Here is a 26,799-nt window from a genome sequence, read left to right as displayed (position 1 = left end):
CGAAATAAACGTTTCAATCAATCACAATAATAAAAAAAAAAGACTAATGGTAATGTTATAATGATCCGTCTATCATTGCTTGGACAAGCAGCCATTTTAAAACAGACTGCAAATCCATTTGGTGTTGCAGTAAAGCTAATATGACATCAAACTGATGTTTAAATACTTTGCTTAAGGTCCTGTTGTGCATGATTTATTGATGCACATTGTTAAAAATATTGCAATATTGGATAAGATAATACTTTGTGCCTGTGAATATCTCTTCCTTTAAATTTTTTTCTTTTGTATATTTACTTTATTACTGTTTATGTTTCTGAAAGGAGTCTCTTGTGCTCACTAAAGCTGCATTTACTCGATACAGTAAATACAGTAATATTGTGAAATAGTATTGCAATTTTAAATAACTACATTCTATTTAAATATATTTTAAATGCAGTTTATTCCTGTGATGTCAAAGCTGAATTTTCTCCAGTCTTCAGTGTCACATCATCCTTCAGAAATCAAAATAATATGCTGAGTAGGTTCTGAAGAAACACTTCTTCTTAATGCTAAAAACAGTTGTTCTGATTAATATTTGTTGTGGAAACCATTAATATTTTTGAAGATACATTTTTTCAGGATTCTTTAAAGTTCAAATTGATTGTTACAAAATTTAAAATAAAAGTTTAGTCAGTTTAATACACCCTCGCTCAATAAAAGTATTTATTTCTTTCAAAAATATAGTAGTGTATGTAAGATTATGGATTTTAAACGTATTTTCATGTTGACTTGACGCTCTCAATTTGTGCACTTTCCTCCAAAGCAACTTTGTGTTTACCCTCACTGGAAATGAAAACTTTTAATCCTAAATATTTGTAATGAAAGATGTATGAGGTCTTTGAGTTGCTAGACGAGACAAATGAAAGCCCAGGGTATTCGCAAACACTTTCACAACTTTCAGATTCTCTGTTAGTGATTAGAACACTCATTTTGGTTTGTTTACTGCCCGGCAGTTCACTTCAGGAGATCCGGGAAGATTTCATAGGTGCTGGATTTGAATTAGATATGTCCTCTACCACCACAATAATGACAAGAGACATCAGCTGAATCCATTTATACGTTCCTTCAAGCCCGAGCTGAAGGAATGAATTGACTTCTAATATCGCACTAATTCAGCATGCTGTAAAAAGTTAATTGAGAAGGTCAGGGAGCTAAAATGCCTTGTCAAAATCAATTAGCCAGCTCACATATCTCACTAAAAATTCAATAATGTGATTGTCACCTCATGTGCTTTCTTTCCTCAGTGAAAAGCATTATTGTTTGAAAATGTCACCTCTGCTGTGTGTAGGTGTTTGTTTAGAGAATTTGTTCTGATTTGCATCAGACAAGTGGGGCCATTTTGGGAAGCGCCTGTGCATTTTGATTAAAGCCATTGGCCGGTGCCATTGTAATCAGGAAAGTTCAATTTTAAGTAAAGAAGACTGTGTTCTTAACTTAAAAATATACAGAAAGAGAAAAGTACTAAGAGACGAATAGACTTTATATCATAATTGCTCTGTGAGACATATTAAAATGGCCACAGAAATAGATGTGGTCAGCTCTTTTCAATATTATGCTCAGTATGTGTTGTAATATTAGTATGTTGAAATTATGTTTTTAATTAATAGTACAGACTGAGACATCCTATCACAATGTATGCTTTTTGTTCTCTGGAGACTCTGTGTTATTAAAAGGACCTTTTGGGGGATCAATACTTATGTGTGTGCTGGCTTGATGCTTAATCATAAGGTGTTGAAGTAAAGAACATTTAATTATGCTCTTTTCCTCAGACGGGGCATCAGAGATGGTGGGAGCAGGAAATCCCGATAGAAGACACCATCCAGAAAGGAGAACTACTTACCTACAACCTTACTGAACTCATTAAACCCGAGGCCTACCAGGTCCGCCTCACACCCATTACACGATTCGGGGAGGGGGATTCAACGGAAAGGATCATTTTCTACAGTGGTAAGAAAAAGCTTCTTTGGTTATGATCATGTTTGTTTTTAGTGTTCTCAGTATTTTGTTACAAAAAGAAAGAGAGAGAAAGTATGCAAGTACAGTGAGGTCAAAAATAGGGTTTCACAATGTATCTGTACCGTATTAGCTATCAGCATTAGAATTTAATTTTTTCAATTATTCGTCAATATTCAGTGTTTGTGCATGTTTTTCCCCTATTTTGATATTTTGAATTATAGTTTCTTTGCTGTAATCTAACACTCACTTTAAGTTAATTTTTAAAAACACTTATCAACAGAGGAAATCCTTAAAGGGGTCATCGGATGCAAAATTCACTTTACAGTTGGTTTTGAACATAAATGTGGTTAAATGTGGTGTACACATCCATCCTATAATCCATCCAGTGGTTTTTTTAAAATCCCTATTTTAAAAAAAACCCTTTCTCAAATCAGGCTGTTCTGAGAGCCCTGTCAGAATGACGTAGTCCTGCGCAGGCCCCTCCCACGATAGTTTATTGACAATACCGTCTTACCTTAGACCCGCTCTGAGCTGTCATCAGTCCACCATTGTGTCGACTCCGGTGCAGGGGAAGACAAGAATGTCTCCGATTAAGCAATTGAGGTATTTTGTTGTTGGATGTAATAATGAACATAGCAGTCGTCATTTAATCCCGACATCTGAGCCGCTGAAGACGCAGAGGATTAACGTTACTTTCGTTTTGAAGAGAATGCGCCGATCCCCGATCTGCATAAATGCGTCTATGTTCACACAAATCATTCATGATGAAGCCTGACCGACAGAAGAAGTGAGTATAAGGTTTTTTTATGAATCTTTGCAAATTGCCTTTCCTAATAATTTGCTAGTTAGCCAGTTTCGCAGCTGAAGTTTACAGTCTGCTCGTCACTCCTCAGAAGAGAGGGGCAGGGTCAGCAGAGCTCATTAGCATTTAAAGCAACGTACTCACTTAAAAAAAAAAAACAGAGCTGATTTTGACAGGGTAAAAACTGTGTTTTTTACACTACCATTGAGAAATTTTAACCATAGTATGTTATAGACTTTTCATTAAGACCCTAAAGAAGCATATAAACTTGTGGAAAATGGCCATCCGATGACACCTTTAATAATAGTTAATCTTTCAAATCTCTTTAGCAAATATCAAAATGAAAATCCCCATTTTCATACTGTGTATTATGATATTGATGACTATTTTGTAAAAATTTTAAACTTTATTTTAGTTTTTATTTTAATATTTTTTTACAAAACTATACAGAATCGTAATTAAACCATTTGTTGGTTTCATTATCAGCCATAAAGTGAAATGGTTGCATCCCTCTAGTAATAAAGTCCTTATTGAAACTCTGAAATTCATGTTTTGTTTTGTTTTTTAGTACACTATTCTCTCAAATTATTATGCAATCAGTTTAGTTTTATTATTCATGGTTATTATTATTCAGTTAGAAGAAATGCTACATTTTGACCAATGCTCTCAGACTTTTGGACCCAACTGAATGTTTCATGCAAGTATATAACTCCTTGTGAAAAACATAATAATAATAATCTAAGAATCATGTTAGTGTACTGATACTGACAGTGATGTGTGTCCGTGTACTGACTGTTTTAAAGTCAAGGTCATTTATTAAAAACAATTTGATTTTCCAGTAGGAGTGCTCCGATTGATCAGGTACCGATCATTATCGGCCGATAACGTTCTACGTTCATCATAACGGATTAGAGCGTTCACACTGCACATGGCTGCGGTCCGGCACTGCGTTCCAGGTCTGCAGCAGTGCAGAGATTGTTTCCACTGCACGCGCTGAATTAAAGTAACAGCACATTGTTTGCTGTAAATATGAACATGGATTGACACGAAAATGCAGTTATTACACCATAAATGCATATAATTAAAGTCTACCTTGTTTCACAGTCAACACATAGGGCTTTTTGGCTAGGTTTAAAGGGAAGAGCACTTTTAGATAAACAAGCTAATAATAAATGGTACTCGTGAAGGTAGAAAAACAATGTTCTTTATGAACCGCAGGATTGCTTGTAATAAAGATTTAAAAGGAAAGGCAGTTGAGCTGGCTGTTTCTGTCAATGGTAAGTTTGTGATAACGTAAAAGTAGTTTAAGGCCTGGTTTCACATAGACTAAGCCAGGATTAGGCCATAGTTCAATTAGGACTTTTAGTAATTTTTATAAACATGCTTAGAAAAAAGCATTACTGGTGTCAGGGGTGTAAATTTTCATCTAACAGTAGGGGGGGACAATATACATAAAATTTCTCAAGAGCAGTTTTTGAAGGGGACACAAGTAATACAGCTAAAATTGTTCTTGTAAGGATACACAGAGGAAAGCTACTACTATTAGTGTAGCAGGGAGACTAAGGCGTTATTTTAATGACAAACGTCGAGAGCGCATTGTAGCGCAAAAGCAAATTAAAGTAATGCGCGAGCGGGCTCTCACACAAAACCGGACGCGTGCTCTCAGAAACACACTGCTCTCGCATAGAGAAAATAATCACTTCATCTGATGTTAAAGTTAATAAAATAGCCAATTGACAGCTTTACTTACTGGAGTTCCACAACTATTAAAACTTATTATCTCTTGACTTGTGTGTGTGATATAAAAGTGGAAAGCATTTGGACCAAAGCACTGTGAGGCAAAGGAGGGGGAGACTCAAAATGTTTCAAAACTTAAAACACATTTTTGCCCCGTTTGCGTTTGTGTTGTTTTATTACTTACACAATTATTTTAAGTATAAAACATTATTTACAATACACAGCGTGCTTTTTTAAATCATATTTAAAAAAGCCCCCCCCCGTATCACTATAAATAATTCTACATAATAAATATAAGGCTTTAAAAAGGTCGGTATCGGTGATTGGATCGGCAGATACTGCTTTGTGTGATCGGCAATCGGTGATCGGCCTCAAAATTCCTGATCGGAGCACCCCTATTTTCCATTCAAGATTAGATTATTTGACAGCTCCAAATAATGTGCAAATGCCTCATCTTTTTGAGCGAGAACACTTCATTGATTCAACTCTAAAATAATAAATCTGCTAATCTAACAAATAACCAGCAGAGGCCATTTTAATATTATTTTTTTATGTAATAGAGACCTCTGTTGGCTGTGTGAAAAATGTGCATAATACTCATCTGTTGACATGCATTTTAATAGCAACTGTTATATTCATGTTATCTACCAGAGCTATAGATTGATCTTATTGTTTTGCTTTGTGCTTCTTAAAGAGGCCAGTCAAGAAACAGGTAACGTATATCCAGTCCTAAACCCTACGTCTGTGGTGCCTGAACCCCCCTCCCTTTTTACTGGAAAACCAATCGTAATGTGGCAGCTTTATGACCTCACCAATGGCTGAATGCACTCGGGCACATTCATTAACTGTGTACAGTGTTCTGTTATCAAGGTTGCACAACCCCAGTGTGATATTAGAGGCTCTTTAAAGGCTCTGTCTTAGTTTTAAGCCTTTGCTTATGGGTAGCAGGCATTAAATATTGTGGAAAAGGTGTGACGTGCTAGTCTCCATCCAAAACTATTTTAAACAGCACTGGGCTGTCGAGCAAATGCCTTTCACCCTCTGTATGGCTTATAAAAATAGGGATTTACAAGAAAAGACCACAGATGACCTGTGCAGACCAGATGCAATTTCAAAAGCAGAGGAAAATAATTCTCCAAAAAAAAAAAAACATTTTTCTTCCATCCGGTCATTATTTCATTTATTCTGCTCATAGTTTATTCAGCAGCTTACCCATGTGATATGAAGCCCTATGGCTCTACACGGTCTTTGTGTCAGGTAATGGAAATACCAGTGCTAAAAAATTTAAAATGTCTCATTTCATAACATCTCCCTCTCTGCTATTCCGTTTCCCCTGAAGTCATTTTGCCATAGGGCTCATGGGAAAAGACCATCTGTATTGATGGGATGACTTTCACACCAGGAGCACTTCCATCAAAGAGTCCAGCTTTTGCCACTGTGACATTATGCATTTTAATTGGCTCAAATAGCCTGGAGAAGGTGATAGCACAATCGCACCAGTCACAATCCATATCCCAGCTTTCACAATAATACACTGGCATTTAAGCTGCGTGTAAATGGTTGGAGAAGCTCTCTGTGAGGATGCCTTCTGTTGGTTTGCTAAAACTGCACATTTAGACGGTTTAATCCAAAGTGTCTTACACTGCATTCTAGATATACATTGTCTTTCAGTTCATGTGCAACAGCACTGAATATTTAATGATAAAATGTTAAAAAAATGAAAAATCTGTCAAAACTTACCCTCATGTCATTGCAAACCTGTATGACTTTTGCTCTAAGCAAGTCAAATTATATTAAGTCATATTTATTTATTATTCATTTTTAAATAATGTATAATAAATAATAAATAATAATTTTTGTCTATTGGTATTCCCATCCATTGAATTGCATTTATTTTTTAACTATAAACTATAACTTTTTAAATATAGACTCACCGGCCACTTTATTAGGTACACCTGTTCAATTGCTTGGTAACACAAATTGCTAATCAGCCAATCACATGGCAGCAACTCAATGCATTTAGGCATCTAGATGTGGTGAAGATGACTTGCTGAAGTTCAAACCGAGCATCAGAATGGGGAAGAAAGGGGATTTAAGTGACTTTGAACATGGAATGTTTGTTGGTGCCAAATGGGCTGGTCTGAGTATTTCAAAAACTGCTGATCTACTGGGATTTTCACGCACAACCATCTCTAGGGTTTTCAGAGAATGGTCCGAAAAAGAGAAAATATCCAGTGAGCGGCAGTTGTGTGGACGAAAATGCCTTGTTGATGTCAGAGGAGAATGGGCAGACTGGTTAGAGATGATAGAAAGGCAACAGTAACTCAAATAACCACTCGTTACAACCAAGGTATGCAGAATACCATCTCTGAACGCACAACACGTCGAACCCTGAAGCAGACGGGCTACAACAGCAGAAGACCACACCGGGTGCCGCTCCTGTCAGCTAAGAACAGGAAACAGAGGCTACAATTCGCACAGGGTCACCAAAATTGGACAACAGAAGATTGGAAAAACGTTGCCTGGTCTGATGAGTCTCGATTTCTGCTGCGACATTCAGATGGTAGGGTCAGAGTTTGGCGTAAAGAACATGAAAGTATGGCTCCACCCTGCCTTGTCTCAACGGTTCAGGCTGGTGGTGGTGGTGTAATGGTGTGGGGGATATTTTCTTGGCACACTTTGGGCCCCTTAGTACCAATTGAGCATTGTTTAAAAACCACAGCCTACCTGAGTATTATTGCTGACCATGTACATCCCTTTATGACTACAGTGTACCCATCTTCTGATGGCTACTTACAGCAGGATAATGCACCATCTCACGAAGCTCAAATCATCTCAGACTGGTTTCTTGAACATGACAATGAGTTCACTTTACTCAAATGGCCTCAACAGTCACCAGATCTCAATCCAATAGAGCACCTTTGGGATGTGGTGGAACGGGAGATTTGCATCATGGATGTGTAGCTGACAAATCTGCAGCAACTGCATGATGATATCATGTCAATATGGACCAAAATCTCTGAGGAATGTTTCTAACACCTTGTTGAATCTATGCCACAAAAAATTAAGGCAGTTCTGAAGGCAAAAGGGGGTCCAACCCGGTACTAGCAAGGTGTACCTAATAAAGCTCACTAACACCTCTTCCAACAGCAACCTAGTTTTCCCAGGAGGTCTCCCATCCAGGTACTGACCAGGCTCAACCCTACTTAGCTTCAGTGTGCAACCGGTCTTGGGCTACAGGGTGATATGGCTGCTGGCTCCAGTTAAATTAAGCTCCAGTCTAATTTAATATTTATTATTTTTCACAATCCCAGCTGCGAAACGTTACGTTTACATTTATGCAGTTGGTAGATGCTTAAATCCAAAGAGATTTGCATTGCATTGCAATGCATTCAGTGTATACATTTTTTCAGTTCATGTGCAACACCAATGAATTTTTTATATTAAAGTGGTAGTTCACCCAAAATCTGTCATTTTTTCACCCTCATATCATTCCAAACCAGTATGACTTACTTTCTTCTGTGAAACACACACACACACACACAAATATATATATTTGGAAGTATGCTAGTGTTTTTTCAGTCAGTAGCATCCAGTGTTGTTGACTTTTATTGTATGGACAAAAAAGGTTCAAAATATAATAAGAATCATATAGATTTGGAATGACAAATAATTTTTTATGTCCAAATGTTTATTTTACTTTTTTAGTGAATGTAGAAAATGTATTCATAAGAATGAGCCAGAGTCAGTGATTTCCATGACATTTCAGTGAGTTGGGTTGTTATTTTTCCCCTGAACTTGGTGATTTTTATTCGAAAGGCAAGCCATCACAACCTGTGGCAAAGTTTGCATAGTGTTTGTTAAGACTTTGAATGGCTGCAGTTCAAATTCATTCACAGACAGTGCCAGACATATTAACAAGCCACCAAGAAGAATTGATGGACTGTGTCATTTGGTATCATTCTATAAAGCAGTTATTCAACACATAAACTTGCTGCTGCCTGTCGATTGCTTTGGAAAGCCACCAACTGGCAGCTATTTATGAGCCTTTCAGAGAACACAAACAGGCTGAGAGTACAGTGCTAACAAGCTATTATAATTGTATTGTGAAATAGTTAGTACACCTCACCACGACTTCACTATAGTATTAGGTTGTCATAATTGGCATTATTTGTTTGTTTAGTTGTTTACTGCTGATAATATTAATAATAAAGACTGACTGCAGGTCATTTAAATGCTAATGTAAGTCAATGCAAGCATTATAGCAAAATGGATGAATATGAAGTATGCTGATGAGGAGGCATGTATGATTCTACTCATTAATTTTATAGGCCTTTGATTATGTGTGGGATTACTTGGACTCAATGATAACATATTGTTTCTAAGATGCCTTTGGGTTTTGGATGAGTATCGCAAAGCCCAGTCTCTATGATAAGACAACATGGCTTGTACAGTATCTAGCCTGAATTGCATTACTCAGCGCTGCACATTTATGTTTTTATCTGACTTGTTCAAGGCTTGAATATGGTTGGATTTTACCTTAAAGCTTACCTCTGAGTAGGACAGTAGTGAATCCTCTCTGAGTGGGAGATATACTGGGTCTAATTGCTTGTGTGTTTAATGATGTTGACGTTTTGCTTTTGCCTCCTGCTCCAATAACTCTAATTGTACTTTTACGGGGATACAGGGAGAGAGAAAGACAAAAGGAGAGAACATGGAGCCCATCAATTTAGAGAGTGTGTTAATACGGGCGCGTGTTTCCAAATATGCAACATCTGTTTGGTTTAACCAAAGCAGGCCTCTCCTCCTTACGCCATTTAGAAACAGCTGGGTGGTTTACAAGAAGGGAACTGTAACCTTTATGGAATAATTAGCTTCTAAATTACGATTTCGCAATGGGAAAAAACAGCTAGTCTTGAATAGTTAACATTAAATGTGATTTGTGTTCGCATGTGATTGTGCCATATTTTAACAGTCATCTGCTGTTAAATGTTTTGCGACCTTAAGCATTAATTCAACCTAAATTCTATTTTTATTCTATTAATAAGAATCCTGTTAAATCTTGTTCATTTTTAGGTATATTATCCAGCATTGTAATTATTTTTTTTACTCTATAATTAATGTACTTTCATAAGTGCTTTTAGAAGCATTTTAGCATGTTCATTGCTGTATATATAGCCAGACACATTTAATATATTTTTAAAATGTATTATTTTACATGATAAAGTGTATATTGGCTTTCCCATTCACATTAGATCAATTACTTTTATAAGTAAAAATCACAGTAATTCAATTAAAAACAAGATAATTCATCTGTGTCTGTGAATGTGTCCTGTCACACTACGTATTTGTCTCAAAAAAGTGAACATTAATTCAATTTAAGCTGATGTTATTTTGATGTTATATATATTTTTTTAAATCATTTATTTTAAATAAAGTTTTTTATTTTTTTATTTTTTTTACTAGTAATTCATATTATTGACTCTTGAATGGTAATGAGCCAAGGAAATAACCTTGATAACAGGGAGAGCAGCAGCCATATTGGTTTGAAATGTTCCACCCCGTTTCATCCCTCTTTCTCTTAATGTCCAAACAAATGAATTTTTATAAATTGAGCTCGAGATGCTTCAAAAATCACCTCCAAAACAGAAAAGGCATCTGTTTCAAGGAAAGACTCACTAACATTTTGTCTTCCTTGACAAAATCCTCTGTTCCCCTTAAGGCTGCAATTCCCATGTCACTTCCCATCATTCACTCATTCATTCATTTATAAATTCTATGTATGTAGACAGACATTTGCTAATTAATTTCCCCTTCTTTCCCCCTCCTGTCAACTTTTAACTTTTTCATTTGTATCATCAATATCGTGTGGAGCTGTTCCCCCTGCAGTTCACAAAGCAGACATTTACACAGACAACCCCTTGTGAACATCTGCTGTGTTTGAACGCTGTCGTGCTAATCTTTCTCATTATAGGAGCCTGATCAAATGCCAGAACCGATGCCACTTTTCCGTCCCAGAAAGCGACTGTCGCACTGTACTCATTTTACTGCTGGAAAGTCAATTTGAGAGACACATATTGATGTATTTCTTAAAATTCTTCTGCCGAAGTTAGAGATATTATGTTTTCAAACATCATCTGAGAGGATGACCATTGATTTTTTTCCTACATAGAAATTCACAGCTTAGCGTTATCACTGCTCTTGGAGGATCCAAACACGTTTTCCGACTTAAACAGGATTGCGCAGAGTTTTTTGTATTCTATTAAGGTACTGAGCTAAGTTGGTTGAAATAGGGATCGGTTTCATTCTCACTATCTTTTCCACACATGCCCTCTGAAACCTTTCTTCCACAATGCACCTTAGCTCCCATTGAGGCTGCCTGGAAGCACACGGCTTTCTGCCGCGCTCAGATAGGCTGCTTGTGAATGGAATGAAGAGAGATACAGGTCTTTAAGGTTCACCTGAGCATTGCACAGCCCCATAGCGACCTCTCCCCACACAAACACCCCCTCTTGCACTGACACGCTATTTCATTTCCCCTCTCTAACTGTGTGATACATGGTAATGATGCCCAAAGCACTTTCTAAACACTTCTCTCCAAGGGCAAGCGCCATGCTCCCCTCTCCGAGTCCCCTGCTGTTGTTTATAATGGTTTATTAATCAACTATGTACTAGAAGCCTTTCACAGCTCGGGTTTCAAATGCATAACCTCTTCTCTTTTCTGTTTTACAGAACCGGTGAATCCTCGTTGGAGTGAGTATTTTTTACATACTCTATATATATTTTATTTTATTTATTTGTTTATTTTTATTGATCGGCAAAAAAGAGCAGTAAGCAATTGAAGAAATATAGCCTTTGACTTTTGGTGTTAAGCATCAGTAAATGTTGAACATGATATCAGAATCATTAACATTTATATGTATGATTCTAGCATACATACACTAACGTTCAAAAGTTGTGGGTCTGTAAGATGTTTTCATTTTTGAAAGAATTAGGTTCTCTGAGACTGTGTTTAATAGATCAAAAACAGAAATATGTTTACAATTTTAATTTTTTTTCTATTTTAATATTTTAAAATGTCATTTATTTCTTGTGATGGCAGATGGTTCTTTCAGAAATAATTTTAATATCCCGATTTGGTGCACAAGTAATATTTCTTATTATTATCATTATCATGCTGAAAGCAGTTGTGCTGCTTAATATTTTTGTGGAAACCGTGATACGGCATTTTTTTTTTTTTTTTTTTTTGGGGGGGGGGATTCTTTGATGAATAGAAATATCAAAAGTATAGCATTTTGTAAAAAAGTAAATGTATTTGTTGCTTTTTATCTACTTAGTGCATCCTTGCTCAATAAAGGAATTATTAATTTTGATTAAAAAAAAATTACGGGCACCAAACTATTGATCAACAGTATATGTATGAATTACTTTTACTAATTATAGATCTTTGAAAATGCTTTAAACTCCTATCCTATCATTGTGTTTTATAATAAGAAAGAATAATTTAACACAGAGAAATGATGCATCAAATTTCAACATTTAATTTCAGTCCATTTCATCTGTGTGGATTTTAATGGTCAGACATATTGTACACATGCACAGTAAATGATTGAAACATAGAAAGAAGGTTGACTTATTTCAAGAATGTTTAAGATGATAAATACAGTCTTACATCCTCTCCATGCATTGACGCTGTATGTTTCAATTATCTGACAAAACATCCAAAAACTCATTTATGTATAGCTTTGTTATATGCTCTTTCTGCACACTCTTCATTCTGCTGTTTTTCTGCTGAATCATTCATAGGTAAGTTTCACTGCGGCTTTGAAGAGGACACCATCTGTATGTTCATCCAAGATAAAACCGAAGAGTTTGATTGGACGAGGCATAGTGCTGCCACCAGGGACACTAAATATACACCCAACACTGGGCCCAGCAGCGACCGCACCGGCTCTAAACAAGGTATACGGCACATGTGCCACTCAATATTAAATCAAATCTGTAAGTTAAATTTAAATATGTAGATTTAGAACTACACCACTATCTTACGTCACATAATTAAATATTCACAAATAATTGTCATTCATCAATGTGGGTGGATGTTGCATAAATGGATATATGATCAGCAAAGTGAAGGCTTGTGACTTGTAGAGAGGGGCTAATAGCATTAGCGTCCAAAGGCACTTTCAATTTCTCATGTAGCTAAAGGAGAACATGGGCTGGCTTTTGATTGGACGCTGTTTAGGGGAAGATGCTCAGTGGGTTCCATTAGCTGCACTTTCAGAGAAATGGTGTCAGTCATTAAACTTGACATCGGTTCATGATAGCGCCGGTGTGCAACTGGATCATTTCTTTGGGTCAACACATCACTAATGCAATCAGGTTGTCTAGTACTTTGGTAAAGTAGTGGAAACTTGAAAATCCAAGTCATAAGTTCAGGAGAAAAAAAATGGTATGGCGCTTATTCAATCTGTATATTGATGTGGGTTTTATATAGAGAGTGCTGCAGGGATGACGTCATTTTTGTGAGCTTTCCCAGAAGTTAGCGTCACACAACAAAAAGCCAGTAGGATTTTTTGCTTTTGGATTATTGCAGAAAATGATCAACAATGTTTGTGATTGTTACATGTTTTGTTCATCAAGACGATCTTAAATAAATAAGCCTAAATACAATCGCCAGAAGTAAAAAGCTAATGTTAGGCTATAAAAGAACCAGACAAAAGTAGCATGACTTCAAGCAATATCTCCTCCATTAAACTTCTGACAACTCTTTAAATCTACAAATTAGAAAGTAAATAAATAAATTAGAAAAAGTATAACCACAATGAGGCAGTTAACATGAACTCGTGAGTATATGAGTTTGGTTTGTTGGCGTCATGATGTTTAATGTCCCTTACAATCTCTGTTGTCTCATTTAGCCACTTGATAGCAACTGCCTTTTTTAAAGCTTATTTCTGGGTTTTAGGACTTAATTCATGAAGCACTTCAATGAATGGATGTTCCAGGGCATGAATCATGGGGAAAAAAATACTCCGCTCAATAGCACCTTAAGTCACTGTAACCTGACATGAAAAGAACTAAATCTGTCTTTTAAAAGGCGATGAGAAATGTGAATTGGAAAATCATTTGTCCTGTGCTATAAAGTCACTGAGATCCTATTGATTATTTATCCTTAGCTGGACATTAGCTGGTTTAAGCTGGTCCTGAGTAGGAGCTAGTTGCATAGGACCAGCTTAGGACCAGCACACGATCCGCTTAAACCAGCTCATAACCAGCTCAGGACCAGCTTAAACCAGCTCATACCAGCTCCCATGCTTCAAAACATACCTAACCAGCATATGCTGTTTTTTTCAACAGGGACACCTTTTTTAATTTATTTATTTTTTTCAGGAAGGATGCATTAAATAGATCAAAAGTGTTTTGCCATTACAGGAATAATTTACATTTTAAAACATTAAAATAGAAAGCAGTTATTTTCAATTGTAAAAATATTCCACAATATTCCTGTTTTTACAATATTTTTTACATAAATGCAGCCTTGGAGAGCATGAGAGACTTTCAAAAACATTAAAATTCTTACCGACCCCAAAATTTTAAACAGTAATGTGAGAGCTACCATGATCAGTGCATTTTTACTTGTGCACTTTGTACAGGTTTCTACATGTACATTGAGACCTCACGACCACGTCTGGAGGGAGACAAAGCACGACTTTTGACTCCATCCTTCAACATTGCCCCTAAAAACCCCTACGGGAATGTGGCCACCAACCCAACATACTGCTTCAGCTTCTACTACCACATGTATGGGAAACATATAGGTAGGTTACTGTTAGCAAAGTACATCATAAAGAGTCCTGATGTGATCAACTGAGGGGAATGTATGCAAATGATTTGTTTTAATAGTGCCTTCTAATTAGTGTTGATGTGCAGCCAGCTATAACCTCTACAACTACAGTCTGTTTGACATCACAGCTCTACTTCTCAAATGAGAGCTTGATGACCTGGTCAGTCAGCAACACAGTCAGTGTCAGGCAGATACAAGAACATTCTCACTTTTTAGATTTCAAGATGAAAAAAGATATGTCTAAATGCCAAGTTCTGTCATGAAACTCTTGATGGTGCAAGTTTTGTGGGTCGTTAATGCAAATTGATCATATTCACAGCACTAAACTACTTGGCACAAGCTGATAGGTTCATGTTATATATGCAGCCAATGAAATAGCTAATTAAATAGAAATTAGCATTCACTAGAACATTTCCTCTGAAACCCTCCACCTTCCCCAGCTCCACCTGTGTACATCTGGAGTCCTTCTCAATTCTTATTTGTGCATCCTCGTTTCCTTTCCTTGCTTCCTTTCCTCACATCTTAGCTCCATCCCTTCAGGATGTGATGGAAGGATGCACAGAAAAGACACGAGGACGGAGGAATTGAATCAAGTGAAATGATATATCCTCGCTCCCTTTAGCGTCACTTCATGCACATCAGCCGTGCAAAATGGATCTGCAATTATGTTGTTAAAGTTTATTTTTTAAGACAATCAAAATAAATATTAATAAAGCAAGATGCCCGGTTGAAATATATGACATGAATGGTTTATTTAAATTGCAAAAATAAATAAGTTATTACAACAGATGAGAAGGGGAGTAGAATTTACACGTGCGTCAGGTTTTTTGACGAAAAAGACTTCCGCATAGGATATACCTGTGTATCCTCGTTCCTTGCCTCCTCTTGGTGCAATTAGATAATTGAGATGTCCTTCAAGATGCCTGAGCGCAATCAGTTTCCAGGTCACAGGATGGAGGATGGAGGAGTGAGGAAACAAGGAGGGATATTGAGAAGCACCCCTGCTATGTATTCTATTTTACCAGAGGTGTAAACTATTGGAGTAAATGTAACTAATTACTGTACTTGAGTATCTTTTCGGATACTTTGTAGTTTTACTGAGTATCAAAGATATTAGCAACTTTTACTCTCTACTTCACTACATTTTTGAATGAGTATCTGTACTCTTTACTCAACTACATTTTAAATGAGTGTTGCAGTTACACATTACATTTTGCATGGCACCTAGCTTTTCTGAAGAAATTTATTTCTGCTACAAAAGATGTGATATTGCCAAGTACAGGGCACTGAAAGTACTATATCTTTTGCATTTTGCCCTTGTCAACAAAGCTACTTTACGTGAATGTGAGCTTCTTAGCAAGTAATTGTGAACCACAGGTGTTTTATATGACTGCATCTGGCAATGAGGTGATATTCACTGTAAGGTATCTGTTTTCCGGTACTCTTTACACCTCTGCATTTGACATTATTAGATGGAAACAGGCTTCCATATAAATCTATCTTGCAGTTGCTACTTTATTTCTCATAGCTCTGACTTTAAATCTCACAATTTCTTCTTCAAAACTGGATTTTAATTGGATTATAATTTAGATTTGAGTGATATCAAAATTGCGAATTTATTTCTTAAATCTCATTGTGACTTTGTCACAATTAAACTATTTTCTTTATTTATTTTTAATTTTTTACTTCGAGGCAGGAATTGCCATATTTATGCGTTAACATGCTAGTCAGAACATTGCAGTGTGCACTTTGGCCTTTTCTGGGATGGAAAACCTTGCTATTAAAGGTTTCTAGTGGACTGTAAGTGCTGTAAATCATTTAGACCAATAACTCAATTTGTGCTCTATGGATACATTTCTATAATTCCTTTTTTCATGCTCACTTTATGCTGTTGCAGTTGAGCTGGACATGCAGTTGCACTTCTGAGGTAGCGATGACCTCCACAGCCCCTCAGACAAGCTTGTAGCTGCAATTTTCTGCTTCACAAAGCTGTGTGCTTTTAGAATAGAAAGCGTGGGGCTAATTCCAAATCGCCAGGGTGTTCTCTTCCTGGCTTTTGACACGTAGTCTCATCGGGCATCTGGGGTTATAAATCCATGTGCCCAACAAGATCTTGTGTCTGGCTGCACAGCAGAGAACCGAGACAACATGGTTAGATGGCTGTTTTGATATAAAAACCCACCGAAGTGCTTTTAAAACCAGTTTTTATGTATGTTGCTCTAGCCAGTATTCCAGTCATCTTTGACTTACATGACACCTAGTGGTGTGGATGCAGCATCATGCAAATGTTATCAGTTACAGATGATATCCTATAAATGCAGTATTTACAGTCAGCCGTTTAGTGGTTCATGAAAACTCCAAAAGTTATTTGAGTACTGATATGAGTCCACATATCATTTTTAAAAGTACTATTCATTTCTTGATGTGTAAAACGTTTTAATGAGCAAAAAAAAAATTACATCGTTAAAGAAGAACAAAGTAGCAACAAGGCTTTTTTGTGTGTTTTAATGTTCCACTCTGGTTAAAGGGTTTTTTTTTTTCTCCAGAAAGCTTATTTTAGCATTAATAGCATCACATCTCTGTAGCACTAGTCTCATTGTCTCCTCATTTACAAGGAAATGAACATACCATTTGGCCGAATTCCAAACATCTGAGAGAGTAATACAGATTTTCTTCCTACTTTTCCTTTCATCAGCGTAAAATTAGAGTGTAGCAATTACGTGCCATATATATAACAACAGCAGTGGTCGTGTTGTGAACAGTTTTATGATTGATTTTTGCTGGAGATGAAGATGAGATTAGGTCTCTTCAAGGTCACTGAACCTTGCAGTTGCTATGTTACACAGAGGAAAGGTTCAAAAGACATAAGGACTTTATGCATAAGGACTTCTACTGACACTGAGTGCATCTGCCTTTTTCCAGGAACATTAAATGTGTATTTGAGGCAGAAGAGCCAGACGGGTCAGGATACATCTGTGTGGACTCTGAGTGGGAACCAAGGAGACCGTTGGAGGCAAGCCAGAGTTAACATCAATCCCACATCCTCTTTTCAGGTGCCTCTTTCTGCCTTTTTTCTTGCATAAAACACAGTAATGATTATATATTAAAAAGTTATAATACTATAATATTATATTATTCAACATGGATACTGTTATCCTAATTATTCAAATATGTATTATTTAATATACTTATTTCAATGTGTATGCATTCAGAACGAAATGAATGAAAAGCCACTATGGAGTGAAAATGTTTTTGACTTTATTTGTAGATGGTTTTGGAGGGTATCCGTGGTTCTGGCATTGAAGGGGATATTGCTATAGACGATGTGACCATAGAGGAAGGAGAGTGTCGAGACCCCCCACCCAGTAGTAGTGAGTATATTGAACAACAGTTTTTAAAGCAATTAATTAAGCAATGGCTTTCAAGTTTATTGCAATGAAATAGAAAAAACTATAATTGTTATTACTGGACTAATGGATTATTTATTTATTTTTATTTATTAGTTTACTTAACAGGGACAATACAGTATAACATTGCAACAATTTCAAGCAGCCGATGTTTCACATATAGGCTTCTAGCCAAAGGCTAATTTGCAGCCCCAGTCCCTGGTTAGGCTTTTTTAACAACAGCAAAACAATAATCACACAAAAACCAAAAAATAAATAAATAAATAAATAAATAAATAAAAAGCTGAGACTGTGCACGACCATCAGTATTCACAAACCTGCTTTAGTTTGAACCACTTTTTCAAATTTCTTTGAAAAATGTTCAACTCTGTTTGTATTTTCAGTTCAGCTGGCAGGCTGTTCCAAAGCAGTGTACCTTGAACTGTAAACGTGGATTGTGCAAATTTAGTTTTTCTCTTTACAATTCTGATTAGTTGCACCTCTTGTAGTGATCCCCTTACTACTCTGTTTTGATATTAATTGGCATATAATTTCTGGAACAAGATTATTTACACATTTAAAAACCATTTTAATAAGAGACAAATTTATAAAATTTTCAAAAACTAAGCAAACTATATTTTTGTAAAATATTACAATGATGCCATCTATTTGGTTTCTTATCAAAAATTGTCAGTGTTTGTTTATATAGAGATCTAACAGGTTTGATAGTCAGTTGAGAAACCTGACTCCAGTCACACAATAAGATAAATGCGAAAAGACCATTGCATGCATGTATAACTTTGCTGCTTTTAGAGATATATAGGGTCTAATCATGTAAAAACATTGTTCTACACAGCCTCTTTACATGCATATCAAATTTCAAACGAGAATCTAAAATAACACCTAAATATTTAAAATTGTTAACTGTCTCTATAGCCTTTTGATTGATCTTAATTATAAAAACACTCATTTCCTTCCTTCTAATTGAAAAACACATTGAGACTTTTGACACTGAGTTTTTGAACAGTTCAAGGACAAACGCAGCCAATGTGACACACCAGTCATTTAATTTGTTAATATTTCTGCAGCTAAGTGTGGAGTCTGTGCCGATACATAAATTACTGTGTCATCTGCATATAACTGACATTTAGTTTGCTTGCAACAATTTGGTAAATCATTGACATATAAGGAAAACAACAATGGACCCAAAATTGACCCTTGAGGGAGACCCATCTCATTGTTTCGTAAAGCTGATCTTGAATTATTTATTTTAACACACTGATATCAAGATTCTAAATATGATCTAAACCAATTTATTGCCTGCTGAGAGAAGCTAAACAAATTTAATGTAGGAGAATTCCTGATTCACAGTATCAAATGCCTTTTGAGATCTAAAAACACTGCACCTACTACATTGCCATTATCTAAAGCTCCCTTAATAAATTCAGTGAGAAAGCAGTTTGCCATTTCTGTCGAATACTTAGGCCTAAAACCAAACAGTTTAGAGTGAAGTAGATCATGTTTTTCTAAATAGTTGATAAGTTGTTCAGCTATCAACTTTTCCAAAATTTTAGAGATTGCAGGGAGTATAGAAATTGATCTATAATTCTAAACCTCATCAACTGATCCTGCCTTAAAAATTGGGGTTATAATAGACGTTTTCCAATTTGAGGGGAATTTACTTTACTAATAGATCAATTTACCAAATTTACCAAGGGCTTTAGCAAACAAGCACTATATTTTTTTACAAATGCGGTATCCATTCCAAATATATCCTTAGCCCTTGAATTATTCAAATGATTAATAATTTGAAATATCTTATCTTCATCAGCCTCAGAGATATAAAAGTATGAGGATGTGTCATTTATTGCATTTTGAAGTAATTGTATCTATTTGGGGGAAGTCGTGGCCTAATGATTAGAGAGTCAGACTCGTAATCCAAAGATTGCGGCTTCGAGTCTCCGGCCGGCAGGGATTGTAGGTGGGGGGAGTGAATGTCCAGCGCTCTCTCCACCCTCAATACCACGACTGAGGTGCCCTTGAGCAAGGCACCAAACCCACAGCTGCTCCCCGGGCGCCGCAGCATAAATGGCTGCCCACTGCTCCGGGTGTGTGTTCATGGTGTGTGTGTGTTCACTGCTGTGTGTGTGCACTTTAGATGGGTTAAATGCAGAGCACGAATTCCGAGTATGGGTCACCATACTTGGCAGTATGTCACTTCACTTTAGGTTCAAAGCATATAGCAAGCTCTTCCACAGACTGGATAAAATATCTATTAAATTAATTGCCAATTTAAGTGCTATCGGTACTTAGTCTTCCATTTATGTGCAGCTCCAACAATGGTTATCTTTGTATGCTCTCTCGTTTAGAAAGTTTATTAATGCTCTTCCAAAGAGATGAGCTATTTCCTCCTGATTCTGCAATCAATTGCTCAAAATATGCAGTTTTCGCCTTCCTCATTTCACTAACTACTTTATTTCTTAACGATTTAAAACTTAGGATATCTGTCTGTGTTTTTGTAAGCAAGGACAAAGCAATATCTCTCTTTTTCATTAGTTGATGAACATCTGAATTTAACCATGGTAGGGATTTTGTCTACATTTTAACGGTTGTGTATACTTATGAATAATTTTTTCAGTGGTTCTCATGACAATTTCACAGTTTTTGTCCAGGTCGCAGTTTGTAGTGCATCATCCCAATTAATAATTTTATATCATTTTCAAATCTTGTAATTTTACTCTTAGGGATGCCTGCTACTCCTGGTTCAAAAGTTTGACGAAAATTACTCTGCAAACGTTTCTTTGTTCATTTTCTAACAACCAGGATCATGTTATGGTCGGACAAACCTGTCAGAAGATTATATGTTTTTATTACCCTTTCAGGTTTATTTGTAAATGCCAGATCAATAAGAGTTTTACTTGTTTTTGTTATCCTTGTTGGACCTTTTATTGACTGGTTAAATTTATGTTTTGCTGTAATTGATTTCAGTTTTTGCTTACTACGTTTGTCTAACCAATTTATGTTTAAATCTCCAAATAAAACAGTTTCAGATTTAACAATTTAAAAACTTCTAAATTATAATAAAAAGAATTATCATGTGAGGGTGGATTATACAGAATCTCAACATTAAAATTCATTTTTGGGGACATTATAACATTTAATGCCAAACATTCTAATCCAGCAATATCTAGTTTTACCTCAGCACATTTAAAAGTATCCTTAATATAAATCATGACTCCCCCTCCTCTTCGTGATGGTCTATCCTTTCTATAACAACTATAACCAGGAACATCAATCATGCATGTTGGTGTACTGGTAGACAACCAAGTTTCACTCAATGCTAAAAAGTCCAAGTTTGAGTTCATAAGCAGATGCTCAACTTGATCCCTCTTTAATAAAATACTTCGGATATTCAAGTGACCCTCTAAAATACCCTTTGGTTTGAGTTTTAAATCCCAAATCACTCTGGCATGGTTCACAGTCTGAAATAATTTAAACTGTTTCTGTGCAGCATGGTTGATGGCTCCTTTTGTTTTTGAGTTTTCATAAAGTACCTGTAGTTTGTTTGTTTGCTTCACTCCAGACAACACATTATACTGTTTACAGTACTGTTTAAACTCACCAAAACTCTCTGAATCAAGGACATGACTATTACAGAGCTCTGATGTTTCAAGCATGGGCACATCCTGTAAGATATCCAAGGGTAGTTTGGCCAAACACCCAACATCTCCCAGCTTGCACTCTAAAGGTCCACTGATCTCTGCTCCACAGTTCACACTCCAGCTTGGATTACATTCAGTAAATCCACTTATACCCCCTTTCCACCAGCTGGAACCAAGTGCTAGTTCAGAGCCAGTGCTATAGCCGGTTCTTAGTTCTGTGTGGAGACGTGCTGATATCACGATTTGGTCTCGTTCTGTCTCATCTATCTTGTCAGTGTCTGCGCTTGCTTGGCCATTTGTTGTGGAAAAATAAGGAAAGTATGTTCAGCTAAATTCAATTAGTATTGAGGTCCTCCTCGTGTGATGACCGAAGAGTGTAAAGACCATCGACTCTACCGTGCGACTCCACCGGGCAGGGACACCGGCAAAGGATATATGTATCACTGTTTATGTCTCCTCTTTTCTACTACTTGTTTCACTTCTGATTCAGTTTTTATAACCATTTCTTACTATGTGTTAGTAAGTTGTTGTTTTTAGCATGTGTGTTTGGCAGTGTTATTTCTTAGGATTACTGATAAACTATACTGTCGTGATTTGTATTTGTTTTCTATTTTAATTTTAGTTAAATATTGTCTGAATTTATTATGTCTGTATAGGTCTTTTAGTAAGTTTTAGTTTTATTTAATTTGACTTATTTTAATACTTCAACAAACTAAATGGAAATTAATATATATATATATATATATATATATATATATATAGAATTTATAAATGTGTATGTATATATATGCATGTATGTATGTGTGTGTGGCTGTACATATACATATATATAGTTGGTCGGGGTTTTTTTTGGGGGGGGTGTTTGGCTTAGTGTTATGTTAGAATCATTATTTTACTCTTATACCTTTTGTTCTTTAATATTTAATCTTTAACATTTAAAAAAAAAATTACCTTTAATTTTTGTATTTCATTTAAATTTTAAGTTTTAAAATTTTGTTGTATTCATTTGTAATTTTTATTTAATTTCTTTATTTTTAAAATGTGTATAGGTAGTATTTATAAAGTTTTAGCTTTTAGTTTTGGATCTGTTTTTAGTTGTTTTAATACTACAATTGATTGCTTCTGTTGTCCTCATTTGAAAGTCGCTTTGGATAAAAGCGTCTGCTAAATGACTAAATAATAATAATAAATAATAGTTGGTTCAACTGGCGAGCCCTTGAAGAACCGGTTGCTTTTCCACAGGCTAGAGAGCAAATACATTGCCAAGTCTTACGTCAAAACACGTTTCATGTTTCGGTTCACTAGCGCGGCACAACAGGCTTGATCGAGGTGCATCAGCCCCACGCAGACCGATCGATCGATCAGCACACAACACACTAAAGCACTGCGAGAGCGACCCAAAAGCATAAAGCGCCGTCTGCTTTCCAGTCGCTCCCGCAGCACCCCGATGCCTCGCACCAATCGGTCTGCGCAGCGCTGATCCATCCTGAACAAGCCTAAACAAACTATCAACAATGGCTTTGCGAACCTACATCGGCATCCAAACACAGTTTAGCTGCTATTTCAAATATGGCGGTCTAAAGTTTCTGTTCGTCTTGTTGGTGACGGTAACCCCAGGCCCTGACGCAAAGGCGGTTCTTCCTTCTAGCCCAGCAATGTTTTGGTGCTACTTACCAACCGCTTTTCCTGGTTCGGAGCTGGTGCTTTGGGTGTCGAAAAACACAGAACCGATTTGAAACTAGGCTCTGGCTCCGAACCAGCACTGGAACTGCCTTGATGGAAAAGGGGTATTACTGGTTCAGTTATATGTTGGTTTGTTGATGGTCCTGGGTTCATCTGTATATCACCGCTGAGCAGGAGAAGAATCAGTAGAACCTTTGGACCATACCATTTGCTTCTCTTGACATGCTGATAACTTTCTTTTCCTTGATGATGATTATATTGCCAGCAGATAAATAATGTGGTATCCTTGGCTGAAGAAGTTCAGTTTGGGTCTATCAACCATGGGCATGAGTTTAACAGATGTAATCTGTGTTTCATTTCCAGTAGCACTGACAGCAAAACCACATGGACTTATCAGGAACCACAAACAGAGAAGCCATATGCAGCAAGACTCATTATCCCTCTTTCCAACATTTAAAATCTATCCTTGGCCGAAGATTTCTTTAGTGTTGATGAGAAATTGTTGAAAAATACCAAATGAGATCAAAAATGATTGTAGAAAAAGGTTAAACAAAGGGGCAAGTGTGGAGCCTAACAAACCACCCCTGCACCCGGCGGCCATCTTGCCAAAATTATTTCATTTTTAATGATTTAAATGATTAAATTAATACATGTAATTTATTAATATTTATCAAGCTATGAAAAAAATAGCTATACTACAGTTTAAAAATTTGGGATCATTAGGATTTTTTAATGGTCTCTTATGCTCGCCAAGGCTGCATTTATTTGATCAAAACAGTGAAACTGAAACATTATTACAATTTAAAATAACTTGTTTTCTCTTTTAATGTCTTAAGGTGTAAAAGCTGAATTTTCAGCAGCCATTACTCCAGTCTTCAATGTCACATGATCCTTCAGAAATTCTTTGAGGTTTCTTTGATAAATTGAAAGTTGAAAAGAACAGCTTTTATTTGAAATCTTTTGCAACTTGATGAATGTCTTCACTGCTACTTTTGATCAGTTTATTCAGCATTCCTGTTGAATCGAAGTACTAAAATCTTTCCAAAAAACACAGAATTTGCTGAATACCTGTTTAGTCTAAATAAATGAATCACAAGAACACACGACCGGGGTAAGAAACTTCTGTGTAGGATCAAAGCCAACGTAACATGAACTGTATTATCTACGCTTTTTTATATTTTTCTTATCCATAACAAGATAATGCAGCAGCTTGAACGACTCTTTATATGACTCACAGCAAAAGTTTACAATTCATTTTTTTCGCTCTCTTTTGAATTAAAGCGTAGCACGTTGCAAAAAAAGATGTTCCAGAGATACAGACCATAGACAAACCTCATTAAACTTCTAAAAGACAGAAGAATAGTTCATCTCTGAATTATTTACACAGAACTGAGAAATGAATATTTGTTCACATCAGTAACTGCATTTGTTCTTGTCTTTATTTCCTCAGATATAAGATCCCTGGCTTCTCGCGCTGCAGTACATATATGGCAGCTCTGGCTCACTTTACTTTTGGTCTTGGTTGGCCTTCGAAGGTGACCTCATCACATGGAGGTGGAACCCTGATTTGGCATTCACAGAGATTTTGGCTGACTCGGACTGCCTGAACAAAACAACCAAAGATTCATCCCGTCTACACAAAAGGAACGTAGGTTTTAGATCGGTGTGAATGAAGAGGAAGCCAGGGAGGGAATCTAAAGCTGGCTAACACGTTGACATGAGTATTACACCGGAGTCCACTCCAGAGCTTGTGAAAAAGCCCATTACTGTTGTCAGTGTTATAAAGAACAGAGAACAGGTGGATGGATGGTTACAGCAGGAGGATGCTTGAGAGACTTAATAGGGGAATCTTTCAAAGCACAAAGACATAACGTGTGTTTCCATCACTACATGCCTTTTGCTTTGTTAAACGTCTGCTGTCATCAAAGACCTCATTATGTCACAATACGTAATCCTGAACCACGTGAAGGAAGCTTCCGAGAAGGAAAAAAAACAGTGACGGTATCAAAAATGAATGATCGTTTGAACAACAACAAAAAAAAGTTTTCGTTTTTTTTATGTCTGAAAATAGAGATATGTCAAATACAGTCGCACTTTTTGTAGGTACTTGTACTCTGATGTTGTCGGTTTGACGTGAACATCAGGGCTTCACAAATGTGTGTTGTTTTAAAGGGTGTTTGGGGAATACAATCTAAATGTAAAGTTTGTTTTCAGACAGATGGGACGTTCATGTACTCGTCCTTTGTGCTTTAACTGATTGAGTTTAATAGACGTTGCCTGTTCTGGGCATTATGTGTTGCATTCTTACTCTACCTGTTTTGGTCTATTAAGGCCAATTCACACCGCACAGACAAACTCCAACAAACTAGTCTGTTGGAGTTTGTTGGATCAGTGTGCTATCCCTGTTGGCGTTGGTTGGAGTTTGTTTTCACCCGACTGAACATGCTTAATCGGCGTTTGTTGGGTCGTGGAATGTCTGAGCAATGTGAAAGGATTTTCCTACAAACTACAACAAACTCTGACGTGGCCACGAACCGTTTCCATGACGATGCGCATATTTCACTTAAAGCGTGCTTCACCTATGGCCTCTTTTGTTTTATTTGCCGTCTTTTCAGGGTGAAGAATGACACGCAAAGACATTAATAACAGTAACATTTTGATTGTGGTTACAGGATCATCAGTTTCGTTCCCAATCAGACTTACACCATCTACACCAGACGCGAGCGGCGCGGTGCGATGCGACAAAATACAAGAGAGGTTCTAATGATTATAATCAGTGACGCTGTCTACACTGGATGCAGCGCGATGCGACACGTCTGGTGTAGACACGGAGTTACTTGACTCTCTGTGACTCAAAGTTTGTTGGTGTTTGTTGGGGCAGTTATTTTTAATAAAATTGTAAATCCAACAGCCAACTGGAGCCAACTTGTTTGTTGGTGTTTGTTGGCGTTTGTCTGTGCGGTGTGAATTGGCCTTAAGGTGTGTTGCCACACTCATCTGAATCGATATTAACAGCTCATCACGCAGCTGACACAACGAACACCGTCTCTCACTGAGAATCATTGAGTTGACCTTTCATTTCAGTGCGGCTCTGCTAAACAACAGCTGTAGAGTACTGTTTAACATCACGCTGTACCTGCTGCTAGTGTGGATCCGAATGCCAGACTGTGTCCGCTTGCAGTTGTTTTCTTTAGGTGCGTAAAGATAGCCGTTCGCTAAGGAACATGGAGTTGCTGTCTGTAATGAAATCAAGTGCCTTCAGAACCATCTGTAAAATCATTCTACTGTGCTACTGTATCATCTAGCATTTCCTTTCGGCACGGTTTATAGCGTACATTCACAAGTGAGATGAAAGGTGAAGATCAGAGAGCCACGATGAGAGACAGGTGCCATGTTGCAGTCTTGATTTCCACATACTGTTGATAGAAGATGACTTATTTTTATTTCGACAGCATACATCCCACCTGCTCCACATCCAACTGATATAAGGAAAACAATGGTGGTGGGACTGGACTAAAAGCACCATTGATTCATCAGTAGGACATCTGGGAGCTATTATCACCAGGTGAAAAACAGCCAGGAGGGTCACTATGAAATCCTCCTTCGATCTGATGAGACTTCTGTGCCGCTGAAAAGAAAAAGACATTTTTCCGACATCCGGAGGACTGAGAGGTATGAAAAAAACAACTA

At 36.8% G+C, this 26,799-nt stretch overlaps 1 protein-coding gene across 1 annotated transcript in view; it reads left to right on the top strand.

The window, feature by feature from the left end:
* Positions 1 to 24,648, top strand: part of LOC306886642 (MAM domain-containing glycosylphosphatidylinositol anchor protein 2-like) — a gene marked incomplete at both ends in the record, with an annotated part of 162,396 nt that extends 137,748 nt beyond the window's left edge. Inside the window, 7 exons of the mRNA XM_079443931.1 lie at positions 1,809 to 1,986; positions 11,267 to 11,287; positions 12,341 to 12,496; positions 14,188 to 14,352; positions 17,301 to 17,431; positions 17,647 to 17,749; positions 24,560 to 24,648. Coding sequence (XP_079300057.1) covers positions 1,809 to 1,986; positions 11,267 to 11,287; positions 12,341 to 12,496; positions 14,188 to 14,352; positions 17,301 to 17,431; positions 17,647 to 17,749; positions 24,560 to 24,648 — 843 coding nt within the window. The remainder of the gene's footprint in view (positions 1 to 1,808; positions 1,987 to 11,266; positions 11,288 to 12,340; positions 12,497 to 14,187; positions 14,353 to 17,300; positions 17,432 to 17,646; positions 17,750 to 24,559) is intronic.
* Between the last annotated feature and the right edge of the window lie 2,151 nt (positions 24,649 to 26,799).

The sequence above is a fragment of the Barbus barbus genome, assembly GCF_936440315.1.
Source record: "Barbus barbus genome assembly, chromosome: 20".
NCBI classification, from domain to species: Eukaryota; Metazoa; Chordata; class Actinopteri; order Cypriniformes; family Cyprinidae; genus Barbus; species Barbus barbus.
This window is presented reverse-complemented; position numbering and strand designations above follow the sequence as displayed.